Genomic DNA, 15,028 nt, shown 5'->3' on the forward strand with positions numbered 1-15,028 from the left:
GAGCAGGGCGGCCGAAGAGAAAGACTATGAGCTCAGGTAGGCGTGGGGTGCACAGGGGCTTAGCCATTTACCCCATGGAAACCCAAGAGAAGCAACCTTTCCGCTTCAGTTTCCTCATCTGTAAGCTGCAGCTGACAGCGCAGCTCGGGGTTCAGTTACTCAGCACCATGTCCCTTCCTAGTAGGGTCCCATTTCCTGGGGGCTGGCCCCCACTGTCACGTGCATCCCAGGGCCTGTCCTCCCTGGAGGCGCCTTCTCCACACCAGGGTCAGCCTGGCACCCAAGGTCCAGGGACCTAGCCACCTTCCCAGGACTGGTTTGTGGGCACCTGATGCCAGGAGAGAGGAACTCTCTGGGGTTCATTTCACTTCACTGCTGGCCCAGATCAACTGCCCGGGTCTCACAGCCCAGGCTTCCTGGAGCCACCTGGTTCTTTCTCTTTCACCAGCCTTTGAAGTCGTGAGCTCTTTTAACAAATTACCTCTCAGGTTAGCCAGAGCTGATTTTTTGTTCCTTATATTCAAAAAATCCTTTCTGATACAAGGACCTGCCTCAAAGGGGCATTGTGAGAACTGAATACGTTCAAAACGGGGGCCAGGCCCTTAGCACGGCACCTGGCACGTCGTAAGTGCTCATGGGGTGGTAGCGATTATTACTAAGAAGTGGGGTCCTGGAAGATGAAATGGAGTGTTAGGTAGACAAACGGCCACTAAGTCAGTGGTTTTGAAACTTTCTTTCAACACGGTGCTCAGTAACAAACACACTTTACGTCACAGCCTAGTAATCGGGTAAGCGTATGTCCTGGCTGGCTCAGAGAGGTGCCAGTTTATGCTGTTTTCCTGGCGTGATTATTATTAAAGCCCCCCTGTACTCTCAACAGTGTCCCAGTTGGGATGATAAATTACATGGTCAACTTACCAAACACACACGTGTACGTGTATATCACACGATACTTATCAGGCACTCTAATATTTTCTATTCTATTTTTTTAAAGTGATCACAACCTACTAAATTCATTTCATGATCTTCTAATGGGTCATGATTGTCAGTTCTCTTAGGTGACCCTGGGAAATGTCCACCCACTTCTCTTCAATACAATGCAATACGATGGTGCCATCTGATGCATTTCAGAGACGCTGCAGTGTTCCGAGGGGGTTAAATAGAAAGCACTCGCCTCACTAGTAAACCTCTCTGTCTGGGGATTCTATAAGCCTGTTTGCTATTGCTCTCATGGTTATGGACTCACTGTGTATTGCCTCGCTGTGATGAGCACAAAAATTTAATTTGGCTTCAGTTTTAGATTGCCAGGAAAAAAATCAATGCTGCTTATTAGGGCCCCGGTGTGTTCATTAAAATAAATTACCTTTGGGTTCTGTGCTGGCTTTCATAAAGGAAAAGTTTGCCATTATTGAGAGGAATAGACTCCATGGACGGCAGTATCTCTAAAGGAAAGTTCTACCTTGCTCTACCTGATCATGAGGTAGTCCAATGAGAGAGGGTGGGGCAGAGGTAATTACTGCTGAAAACTTTGCCCTTGTTTGTTTTTTGTTTTTGTTTTTGTTTTGCCCTTGTTTTGAGCACCTCTATGGCACTCAATCCATCAGAGCTTTTTTCTAACACTCTGGGGCCACATATGCAGCCCTGTTGATCTAAGAGCCGTTGGGTTTCCTTGGGGCTAAACAGAGCCCCAGGTAGATCCCATCAGGATGTTAAGAGAAAGGGTCCTATATTTATACATTCCAGAACATTGCCCACCAGACCGCTGCCAAAAGGGGAGGGTATTTAACAGTGAGGTGATCGCAGACACAAAAGGCTCCAAACGCTTGCTCCAAGTCAGACACGTTTCCCAAGACAGGATAGAGCTTGTGGCTACTGACTGCATATGAGAACAGCCGTCTTGAAGACATTCCTTTGATGTCTCAGATCAACATCATGACCAGTGCCACTGGGCAGCCTCTTTTGAAGGCCCCAAGCACCAGAAGGAAGCTGACAAAGAAATCAGACAATGGGTCCAAATGAAATTTTATATATGGCACTCGATTCTGTTTGTGTGTGTGTGTGTGTGTGTGTGTGTGTGTGTGCGTTATTGCTTCATTCTTAAGAAATCATTTTGGAAAAACGGACACTTGTGTTTTCTAGCTTTTGATATAGAAAGCTTTGAGGTGGGCTTGGATGGTTGGGAAGGGTCACTAATAAATGGAGGTAGACCTAAGATATTTTAGACCTAAGGTATTTTAGACCTAAGGTACTTTTGGCAGGTGTGACATTTCTGTGGGCTTGGAATTTTGAAAACTTAACTGCAGGCTACGCAGGACCTTTGATATTCCTTTTTCCAACACTTTTCCTGTTTCAACATATGTCAATACAACCCATGAGCAAATCACCTCCCTAGACTGATATAAGCTTGTGAGTCACAGACATCACCCCCAAACATCGGAGTTTAACGTTTGATTGATGATTGCAGCTAACAAATTCCACGCTAGTCAGTTGAGAACTAGGAGCTATGGTTAAAAACAGAAATAAGAACTGCTAAAATCAAACACATTTTAACCAGATGCAAACTCTACTGCCCTATACAGGAAACTTTTTAAAAAATAAGCACAGAGAAAGGCCACGATTACGGCTGAATTCAATGGTATTCAATTGGCAGTCGGTAACTTCTTTGCATCAACTGTAGTCAGACCAAAGCCACAACTTAGCACATTGAACTGGGGGCAGCAGGAGGGAAGCTCTGGGTGAAAATTCCTCACCTGGAAAAATCCAAGTCTCTGCGGCAGGTCTCAGGATCCACCTGGCCCTGTCGTTTCAACAACGTTGCGCTTAGGGGAAGCTGTTCTGTTAGCAAACAATTAAAGGATGCATTCCACAGCGCCTTAAGTTAAATTTCAACAAGAACTACAAACAACTGATAAATACACATTACCTTTAAGGCCCCGATGATCCCACCCACTAGCAAGTATAGAGGAATGAGGGGCTGTATGGGACAGTCCTCCAAAAACTTCATTCCTGCAAAGGAGACAGAACAGAAAATTGAGAGAAATGCTTTCAAGAACACAATGCCCGTTAGGAAAATGAAGTAAATGTCTACAAAAGCCAAAATGTTAATGACACAAACTGAAGCTCGACCCCTGCTTAGGGAATCTGCTCAGTCTCCCGAGCCACCCAATCTTCAGGATGCTTACTGGACAGAACGGCAGTCCATCGGACATCAGAGCTGGGACCAAAGGTCACTGCACCACTTGTCTGGATGTTAACTGGCTACAGGTATGCTCTGCTTTTATGAAAACAGTGAATGACAACCCGTGTTTCCAATCAATGATTCATTTTACCAAAGGATCCAAAGAATCCCTTTAAACAGCCAGGCTTTTTTTTGGCCACACCGTGCAGCATATGGTTAGTTCCCCAACCAGGGATTGAACCTGTGCCCCCTGCAGTGGAAGCACGGAGTCTTAACCGCTGGACCGCCAGGGAAGTCCCTATCCAGGCATTGTGCTTAAAACGAGATCCAGTTTATTGGTCACGTTCCCAAAATGCATCCACTGTGTAACATAAGGCTCCCATTGACTCTGCTTCCAGGGCCCACAGGGCAGGGATTTGCCAGGAGAGGACACTTCCTCCGCGTGCAGAATCCTCTGCTATATTTGTTGCAGGCAACATACGATCATCATTGACCGATTCACTCACCCAACCCCAAGCTGGGACATGTGTTTACTGACAAATCCTTAGTCACCGTATTGGGAAACTACCAAACCCACACCCTCTCTTATGGTGATTTTTCTCGCCATAGCAATGCTTTCTCTCTACTTTTCCTCAGGCCTTTGTCTCTTGGCCTATTTAACCAATGATGATATGATGTATTATTTAAAATATAAGAAAGCAATTCCCATTTCCCTCAGTGACCAGTCTGGCTCCAATGAGCAGCCTTCGGATGGGTCCTAACACATGTCTTGGCTGTGCAGAGACATTAACTGTTCAGTATGTGCCCCTCACATTTCCCAGCCCCCTTGTGGGTACCCAGGACTGTGGGACTTGTGCTAGCCAACAGGCTATGAGACATTTTGGGGCCAAAGCATTTAAAAACTGACACGTGATCCTTCGTTTTCTTCCCCTGCTTTGACCCAGTGGAAACCATGGGTTGAGATGGTTAGTGCTCAAGACTAAAGCAGCTTAGAGTTTTACATCATCACATCACTTGGGGGAGTCTTGGGGAGCCCTGGAGAGGGTCCTGATCCACGTTGGAATTTGCATGAGCAAGAAATAAACCTCTGTAATCAACAAGGACCTACTGTATAGCACAGGGAACTCTACTCAGTATTTTGTAATAACCTATATGGAAAAAGAATATGAAAAAGAATGGATATATGTGTATGTATAACTGAATCACTTTGTTGTATACCTGAAACTAACACAACATTGTAAATCAACTATAAAATAAAAATATTATACTCAATATAAAATAAATATTAAATTTAAAAAACTTTTAAAGAAATAAACCTTTGTAGTATTAGGCCACTGAGATTCCAGGATTGATTTGTCCTGCAGCCTAGTTAAGTCACCCTGACCAATACACTTGTCAACAGAACCCAAGAAAGGGGATTCTCACTGTAGAATTAGAATCTTCTGTTTAGGGGGACCTTCAAGATGGTGGAGGAGTAAGACGTGGAGATCACCTTCCTCCCCACAAATACATCAAAAATACATCTACATGTGGAACAACCCCTACAGAGCACCTACTGAACGCTGGCAGAAGACCTCAGATGTCCCAAAAGGCAAGAAACTCCCCACGTACCTGGGTAGGGCAAAAGAAAAAAGAAAAAACAGAGACAAAAGAATAGGGACGGGACCTGCACCTCTGGGAGGGAGCTGTGAAGGAGGAAAGGTTTCCACACACCAGGAAGCCCCTTCACAGGTGGGACTGCGGGTGGCAGAGGGGGGAAGCTTCGGAGCCACGGAGGAGAGCGCAGCCACAGGGGTGTGGAGGGCAAAGCGGAGAGATTCCCGCACAGAAGATTGGTGCCGACCAGCACTCACCAGCCCAAGAGGCTTGTCTGCTCACCCACCGGGGCAGGCGGGGGCTGGGAGCTGAGGCTCCAACTTTGGAGGTCAGATCCCAGGGAGAGGACTGGGGTTGGCTGCGTGAACACAGCCTGAAGGGGGCTGGTGCGCCACAGCTAGCCGGGAGGGAATCTGGGAAAAAGTCTGGAGCTGCCGAAGAGGCAAGAGACCATTGTTTCGGGGTGCGCAAGGGGAGGGTATTCCTTCCCTGTCTGCCCACAGAAGGCAGAGCACCGCCTAACCAAGCTCCAGAGACGGGCGCGAGCCATGGCTATCAGCTTGGACCCCAGAGACAGGCGTGAAACGCTAATGCCATGGCTGCAGCCACCAAGGATCCTGTGAGCAAGCACAGGTCACTATCTACACCCACCCCGGGACCCTGTGCAGCCCGCCACTGCCAGGGTCCTGTGATCCAGGGACAAGTTTCCCAGGAGAACACACAGTGTGCCTCAGGCTGTTGCAATGTCATGCTGGCCTCTGCTGCCGCAGGCTCACCCCACATTCCGTACCCCTCCCTCCCCGCGGCCTGAGTGAGCCAGAGCCCCCTAATCAGATGCTGCTTTAACCCCATCCTGTCTGGGTGGGAACAGATGCCGGAGGGCGACCTACATGCAGAGGCAGGGCCAAATCCAAAGCTGAACCCCAGGAGCTGTGCGAACAAAGAAGAGAAAGGGAAATCTCTCCCAGCAGCCTCAGGAGCAGTGGAGTAAATCTCCACAATCAACTTGATGTACCTGCATCTGTGGAATACCTGAACAGACAACAAATCATCCCAAAATTGTGGTGGTGGACTATGGGAGCAACTGTAGACTTGGGGTTTGTTGTCTGTGACTGATTTGTTTCTGATTTTTATGTTTATCTTAGTATAGTTTTTAGCGCTTGTTATCATTGGTGGACTTGTTTAATGGTTTGGTTGCTCTCTTTTTTTTAAATTATTATTATTTTTTAATTTTTAAAATTTTAATAATTTTTTTCTCTTTCTGTTTTTTCTCCCTTTTCTTCTGAGCCGTGTGGCTGACAGGGTCTTGGTACTCTGGCCTGGCTGTCAGGCCTGAGCCTCTGAGGTGGGAGAGCCGAGGTCAGGACACTGGATTACCAGAGACCTCCCAGGCCCATGTAATATCAATTGGCAAGAGCTCTCCCAGAGATCTCTGTCTCAATACTAAGACCCAGCTCCACCCAACGGCCAGCAAGTTCCAGTGCTGGACACCCAATGCCAAACAACTAGCAAGACAGGAACACTACCCCACCCATTAGCAGAGAGGCTGCCTAAAATCATAATAAGGTCACAGACACCCCAAAACACACTACCGGACATGGCCCTGCCCACCAGAAAGACAAGATCCAGCCCCACCCACCAGAACAAAGGCACTAGTCCCCTCCACCAGGGGACCTACAGAAGCCACTGAACCAACCTTAGCCACTGGAGCAGACACCAAAAACAACAGGAACTACGAACCTGCAGCCTGTGAAAAGGAGACCCTAAACACAGTAAGTTAAACAAAATGAGAAGACAGAGAAATATGAAGCAGATGAAGGAGCAAGGTAAAAAACCTACCAGACCAAACAAATGAAGAGGAAATAGGCAGTCTACCTGAAAAAGAATTCAGAGTAATGATAGTAAAGATGATCCAAAACCTTGGAAATAGAATGGAGAAAATACAAGAAACATTTAACAAGGACCTAGAAGAACTAAAGAACAAACAAACAATGATGAACAACTCAATAAATGAAATTAAAAATTCTCTAGAAGCAATCGATAGCAGAATAACTGAGGCAGAAGGATGGATAAGTGACCTGGAAGATAAAATAGTGGAAATAACTACTGCAGAGCAGAATAAAGAAAAAAGAATGAAAAGAATTGAAGACAGTCTCAGAGACCTCTGGAACAACATTAAATGCACCAACATTCAAATTAATAGAGGTCCCAGAAGAAGAAGAGAAAAAGAAAGTGTCTGAGAAAACATTTGAAGAGATTATAGTTGAAAACTTCCCTAATATGGGAAAGGAAATAGTCAATCAACTCCAGGAAGCACAGAGAGTCCCATACAGGATAAATCCAAGGAGAAACAAGCCAAGACATATTAATCAAACTATCAAAAATTAAATACAAAGAAAAAATATTAAAAGCAGCAAGGGAAAAGCAACAAATAACATACAAGGGAATCCCCATAAGGTTAACAGCTGATCTTTCAGCAGAAACTCTGCAAGCCAGAAGACAGTGGCAGAACATATTTAAAGCGATGAAAGGGAAAAATCTACAACCAAGATTACTCTACAGCAAGGACCTCATTCAGATTCAGCAGAGAAATTAAAACCTTTACAGACAAGCAAAAGTTAAGAGAATTCAGCACCACAAAACCAGCTTTACAACAAATGCTAAAGGAACTTCTCTAGGAAGGAAACACAGAGAAGGAAAAATCCTACAAAAACAAACCCAAAACAATTAAGAAAATGGTAACAGGAACACATATCAATAATTACCTTAAATGTAAATGGATTAAATGCTCCAACCAAAAGATATAGATTGGCTGAGTAGATACAAAAACAAGACCCATACATATGCTGTCTACAAGAGACCCACTTCAGACCTAAGGAAACATACAGACTGAAAGTGAGGGGATGGAAAAAGATATTACATGCAAATGGAAATCAAAAGAAAGCTGGAGTAGCAAGTCTCATATCAGACGAAATAGACTTTAAAATAAAGACTATTACAAGAGACAAAGAAGGACACTACATAATGATCAAGGGATCAATCCAAGAAAAAGATATAACAATTGTAAATATTTATGCACCCAACAGAGGAGCACCTCAATACGTAAGGCAAATGGTAACAGCCATAAAAGGGGAAATTGACAGTAACACAATCATAGTAGGGGACTTTAACATCCCACTTTCACCAATGGACAGATCATCCAAAATGAAAATAAATAAGGAAACACAAGCTTTAAATGACACATAAAACAAGATGGACTTAATTGATATTTATAGACATTCCATCCAAAAACAACAGAAAACACTTTCTTCTCAACTGCTCATGGACCATTCTCCAGAATAGACCATATCTTGGATCACAAATCAAGCCTTGGTAAATTTAAGAAAATTGAAATTGTATCAAGTATCTTTTCCAACCACAATGTTATGAGACTAGATATCAATTACAGAAAAAAAAAAAACTGTAAAAAATACAAACACATGGAGGCTAAACAATCTGCTACTAAATAACCAAGAGATCACTGAAGAAATCAAAAAGGAAATCAAAAAATACCTAGAAACAAATGACAATGAAAACACGACAATACAAAACCTATGGGATGCAGCAAAAGCAGTTCTAAGAGGGAAGTTTATAGCAATACAATCCTACCTCAAAAAAAACAAGAAAAATCTCAAATAAACAACCTAACCTCACACCTAAAGCAATTAGAGAAATAAGAACAAAAAAAAAAAAAACCCAAAGCTAACAGAAGGAAAGAAATCATAAAGATCAGATCAGATATAAATGAAAAAGAAATGAAGGAAACAATAGCAAAGATCAATAAAACTAAAAGCTGGTTCTTTGAGAAGATAAACAAAATTGATAAACCATTAGCTAGACTCATCAAAAAAAAAAGGGAGAAGACTCACATCAACAGAATTAGAAACGAAAAAGGAGAAGTAACAATTGACACTGCAGAAATAAAAAGGATCATGAGAGATTACTACAAGCAACAATATGCCAATAAAATGGACAACCTGGAAGAAATGGACAAATTCTTAGAAAAGCACAACCTTCTGAGACTGAACCAGGAAGAAATAGAAAATATAAACAGACCAATCACAAGCACTGAAACTGATTAAAGATCTTCCAACAATCAAAAGCCCAGGACCAGATGGCTTCACAGGCAAACTCTATCAAACATTTAAAGAAGAGCGAACACCTATCCTTCTCAAACTCTTCCAAAATATAGCAGAGGGAGGAACACTCCCCAACTCATTCTACGAGGCCACAATCACCCTGATACCAAAACCAGACAAAAATGTCACAAAAAAAGAAAACTACAGGCCAATATCATTGATGAACATAGATGCAAAAATCCTCAACAAAATACTAGCAAACAGAATCCAGCAGCACATAAAAAGGATCATACACCATGATCAAGTGGGGTTTATCCCAGAAATGCAAGGATTCTTCAATATACGTAAATCAATCAATGTGACACACCATATTAACAAATTGAAGGAGAAAAACTGTATGATAATCTCAATAGATGCAGAAAAAGCTTTCAACAAAATTCAACACCCATTTATGATAAAAACTCTCCAGAAAGCAGGCATACAGGGAACCTACCTCAACATAATAAAGGCCATATATGACAAACCCACAGCCAACATCGTTCTCAATGGTGAAAAACTGAAACCATTTCCTCTAAGATCAGGACCAAGACAATGTTGCCCACTCTCACTGCTATTATTGAACATAGTTTTGGAAGTTTTAGCCATAGCAATCAGAGAAGAAAAAGAAATAAAAGGAATCCAAATCTGAAAAGAAGAAGTAAAACTGTCACTGTTTGCAGATGACATGATACTATACATAGAGAATCCTAAAGATGCTACCAGAAAACTACTAGAGCTAATCAATGAATCTGGTAAAGTAGCAGGATACAAAACTAATGCACAGAAATCTCTTGCATTCCTATACACTAATGATGAAAAATCTGAAACAGAAATTAAGGAAACACTCCCATTTACCATTGCAACAAAAAGAATAAAATACCTAGGAATAAACCTACCTAAGGAGACAAAAGACCTGTATGCAGAAAACTATAAGACACTGATGAAAGAAATTAAAGATGATACAAACAGATGGAGAGATAGATATACTATGTTCTTGGATTGGAAGAATCAACATTGTGAAAATGACTATACTACCCAAAGCAATCTACAGATTCAATCCTTATCAAACTACCAATGGCATTTTTCACAGAACTAGAACAAAAAATTGCACAATTTGTATGGAAACACAAAAGACCCCAAATAGCCAAAGCAATCCTGAGAAAGAAAAACGGAGCTGGAGGAATCAGGCTCCCTGACTTCAGACTGTACTACATAGTTACAGTAATCAAGACAGTATGGTACTGGCACAGAAACAGAAATATCGATCAATGGAACAGAATAGAAAGCCCAGAGATAAACCCACACACATATGGTCACCTAATCTTTGATAAAGGAGGCAAGAGTATACAATGGAGAAAAGACAGCCTCTTCAATAAGTGGTGCTGGGAAAACTGGGCAGCTACATGTAAAAGAATGAAATTAGAAAACTCCCTAACACCATACACAAAAATAAACTCAAAATGTATTAAAGACCTAAATGTAAGGCCAGACACTATAAAACTCTTAGAGGAAAACATAGGCAGAACACTGTATTACATAAATCACAGCAAGATCCTTTTTGACCCACCTCCTAGAGAAATGGAAATAAAAACAAAAATAAACAAATGGGACCTAATGAAACGTAAAGGCTTTTGCACAGCAAAGGAGACCATAAAAAAGACAAAAAGACAATCCTCAGAATGGGAGAAAATATTTGCAAACAAAGCAACTGACAAAGGATTAATCTCCAAAATATACAAGCAGCTCAGGCAGCTCAATAACAAAAAAACAAACAACCCAATCCAAAAATGGGCAGAAGACCTAAATAGCCATTTCTCCAAAGAAGATATATAGATTGCCAACAAACACATGAAAGGATGTTCAACATCACTAATCATTAGAGAAATGCAAATCAAAACTACAATGAGGTAGCACTTCACACCGGTCAGAATGGACATTATCAAAAAATCTACAAACAATAAATGCTGGAGAGGGTGTGGAGAAAAGGGAACCCTCTTGCACTGTTGGTGGGGATGTAAATTGATACAGCCACTATGGAGAACAGTATGGAGGTTCCTTAAAAAACTAAAAATAGAACTACCATACGACCCAGTAATCCCACTCCTGGGCATATACCCTGAGAAAACCATAGTTCAAAAAGAGTCATGTACCACAATGTTCACTGCAGCACTACTTATAAGAGCCAGGACATGGAAGCAACCTAAGTGTCCATCGACAGATGCATGGATAAAGAAGATGTGGCACATATGTACAATGGAATATTACTCAGCCATAAAAAGAAACGAAATTGAGTTATTTGTAGTGAGGTGGATGGACCTAGAGTCTGTCATACAGACTGAAGTAAGTCAGAAAGAGAAAAACAAATACCGGATGCTAACACATATGTATGGAATCTAAAAAAAAAAAAAGGTTCTGAAGAACCTAGGGGCATGACAGAAATAAAGACGCAGATGTAGAGAATGGACTTGAGGACACGGGGAGGGGGAAGGGGAAGCTGGGATGAAGTGAGAGAGTAGCACTGACATATATGCACTACCAAATGTAAAATAGATAGCTAGTGGGAAGCAGCTGCATAGCACAGGGAGATCAGCTCGGTGCTTTGTGTCCACCTAGAGGGGTGGGATAGGGAGGGTGGGAGGGAGACGCAAGAGGGAGGGGATATGGGGATATATGTATACGTATAGCTGATTCACTTTGTTATACAGCAGAAACTAACACAACATTGTAAAGCAATTATACTCCAATAAAGATGTTTAAAAAAAAAGCACTCTAAAAGACTTTTTATCCATATTTTGGAGAAGAAAATATTTATATGTTTAATTCATAAGTTAGGCTACCTGTAAAGTACTGTGTGATATAATATCAATAAAGTACTTAAAATGGCACTTCAATGTTTTATTTAAAACCATATATCATGCACTTTTTTTTGGCTGTGTTGGGTCTTCATTGTGGTGTATGGGCTTCTCATTGCGGTGGCTTCTCTTCTTGTGGAGCACAGGGTCTAGGCGCATGGGCTTCAGAAGTTGTAGCACGCGGGCTCAGTAGTTATGGCTCGTGGGCTCTAGAGCGCAGGCCCAGTAGTTGTGGCGCACGGGCTTAGTTGCTCCGCGGCATGTGGGATCTTCCCAGACCAGGGCTCGAACCTGTGTCTCCTGCATTGGCAAGCGGATTCTAAACCACTGCGCCACCAGGGAAGTCCTGAAACTTGGCTTTCTTACATTTGGTTGGTTCATGTGACAATCCCTATGAAATGAGTGGAAGTATGATTCTTGGATTGCACGATTTTTCCAAAATAAAAAAACAAAACAGCCATGGTAAAAAAAAAAAAAAAATCTTCTGATTAAATGGCATTTAAAGTTTTAGCTTTGATTTGACATTTTATTTCCCATGAAGGCCTTGGTACTTAAACAGAGGAAGTAAACCATTTTCCTATGACTATACTATATTCCATTGAAATGAATAAAAATTTCTAGGTATAGAGAGACCTACAAATTCAGGGTAAAATCAGAGTAAAATCAAATACACACATTGATCCAATCATCAGCCTATAGAGGCCTGCCTTTCTAGATATCTCTGATGTTTCTCTGAAGCCATTATTAGATGGAAGTACTTTGCAAGCCTCAAGAAAACCTTTTCACTCAAAGACCTTTAAATATCCGTACTTGATGCCAAAGTTGTTGGGTAGGAACTGCTTTTCCATTCAAAGCCCAGCTGTGAAATGAACATGAGTAATGACTTACACACCTGCTCATTGCTAATGAGTAAAAACAGCTGCTGGTCACAGCAGAGCCAATCAGCACACAGATGGCTTAAAAGGACCCTAATAAATGTAATAAAAGCATCTTTCCCTGGTGTGCTTCGTGTACTGCCTGGGACCTCTAGATTTTCTTTCTGACTGACCTGCAGTACCACAATTACCCTCTTCAGGCTTTAGAATTCTCCCCAGTACAGTTGGTAAAACTACCAGATGTAGTGATTTGGGGGGGGGAGGCAATATAATGGAAGTTTAAACATTATTTTTTAATATTTTTATTGTGATAAAATATACAGGGGTAGCTAGATTCCATGTGCAGAGCTTGGAGGCTCCCATCAGCAACATTCAAGGCTGTGAGTTTAATTTCACTGACGTGAAAACGATTTTTGGCTACTCAAGGAGTTTCCCACCTCCTCAACCTTTCCTCATACTTCATACTTCTGGATAATTGAGATCATTTAATATATGTGACTAATGGAAATATTTACTCATTCATTCAGCAGAAGAATGTATAGAGTGCTGACAATGACCATAGCCTGACATTTGTTTTTCATATTGATCCACATGGGAGCATAGGAACTGGGAAGGGTCCTTGGGAAAACTGTGGCCCAGTGGCTCCCAAACTGGGCAAGAGGTACCACAATCATCGAGGGACAGATTTTTAAAAGCAGATGTCTGTCCTCACTGCAGACATACTGCATCGGTATTCCCCAGGGCAGGTCCCAGAACTCTGTCTTTTTAAAACATTCAGCAAGTAATTCTGTGTGACTCACATGTGTCTGGAAATCATCAGCCTGGCCAGCTCTTCCTAGTGCACGTTTTGCTTTTGTTTGTTTGTGTCTTTTTTTTTTTTTTTTTTGGCCATGTCCCAAGGCTCGCGGGATCTTAGTTCCCCGACCAGGGATTGAACCAGGGCCACCGCAGTGAAAGCGCCAAGTCCTAACCACAGGACCGCCAGGGAAGTCCCATCGCACATTTTATGTTTAAAGATGGAGTACCATCGTCCCCTGGCCAGACACGGCTGACCTGGGGCATCCAGCAGCTCAGCAGCCAGCTCACCTGTGAAGGCCATGGACAGCGGGAGAGCCAGGAAAGTGCAGAGCAGAAACACGAAGCAGGCTGTAAGGAGAAGGAGCGAGAGCCGGGTTAGAACACACAGACTCTCATTTCCTTTCCACTGCAGTTTACTTATACCTTCTGTGAAATCTGCCCTTCTCTCAAGGCAGCAGATGGGGGAGGAGGTCACCGCTTGCCTGGGGCTTCCGCAGGAGAGGCAGGGGCTGCACGCCAGGACCTGCATCTCTGAGACGGCTGAATGTCTCTTCTGATCAGGCTGCCAATTCGAAGGCCCAGATTTCCTGCACGACCTCTCCAAAGACTGACAGCTTCTAGAAAAGGAGTTCATAAGCTGCTGCTCTGCCAGTGCCAGGATGCCAGAAGCCACCGGCGTTCACGGAGCCAGGCGGCATCTACCCTGTGCTTCCTGGGAGCCTGTACCCACTGCAGATGGCTCTTCCCTACCCTGCATAAGGTTCACTGACAACTTGCTTTATCACTTAAGGAATCTGCTTCACAAAGTCTTTTTCCCTTCCATTTATTTATGGGTTATATATCCCATAGTATATATTAGACGGTCTCCTACAACTTCTTACTGATACACAGTGGAATAAAGCTCTGAACTGGCTTGGGGTTTTTCTTCCTATTCATGCAACCAATTCACCCTCTGGCACTGGGAAAGGACAGAGGCATGCAAGTTAGATAGACCTGTGTCCAAATCCCACCTCTGTCACTCATTAGCTGTGTGGCTTTGAGCGAATTAGAAATTAGTTGGCCTCCTTGAAGCCCCATCATTCTCTTCTGTAACGTGCGTTAGCAGATGCACACACACGCTCAGTATACAGCAACCATTATGATTAGGCAATCAGTTCCCCTTGTTGGTTCTTGGTTTCCTTGTCTGTTAAACGGCCTGCAGATATAGGTTTTGCTTGGTCAGCAATTTTTTAAATTATGAATTTGAATGTCTTTTGGGTAGGACTGCACTCCTGCTCCCACGTTTACAGTTTAGACAGCATCACACATTTATGTTTTCTGCGAGGTCCAATGCCAGCCCTGAGAGCAGAGAGAGGGTCTCTGAGGTAGATGGCATGGTAGCCTCCTCAGCACCCACTCCATCCTCTCCAGGTAATCACCCCACTTTGTTCTGGTCTCCCCACCTCCCCACCTCCCCATTCTCCTATGCAGTTTATGTGCTCTGGTACAAGCTGACTCCCGCTGGGCTTTTGAGAAGGACATGAGGCTTAGCCCTAAGTTATTGGCAGAGTTGCACTCACTGGATATGTTTTT

At 42.9% G+C, this 15,028-nt stretch overlaps 1 protein-coding gene across 1 annotated transcript in view; it reads right to left on the reverse strand.

Annotated features, from left to right (window-relative positions):
- The window catches only part of TMEM272 (transmembrane protein 272), a 58,559-nt gene that overhangs the window by 13,991 nt on the left and 29,540 nt on the right, over positions 1-15,028 (reverse strand). The window contains 2 exon segments of the mRNA XM_082434542.1: positions 2,924-3,006; positions 13,745-13,804. Of these exon segments, the coding sequence (XP_082290668.1) occupies positions 2,924-3,006; positions 13,745-13,804 (143 nt within the window).

This window comes from Balaenoptera physalus, assembly GCF_965194825.1.
Source record: "Balaenoptera physalus genome assembly, chromosome: 18".
NCBI lineage: Eukaryota > Metazoa > Chordata > Mammalia > Artiodactyla > Balaenopteridae > Balaenoptera > Balaenoptera physalus.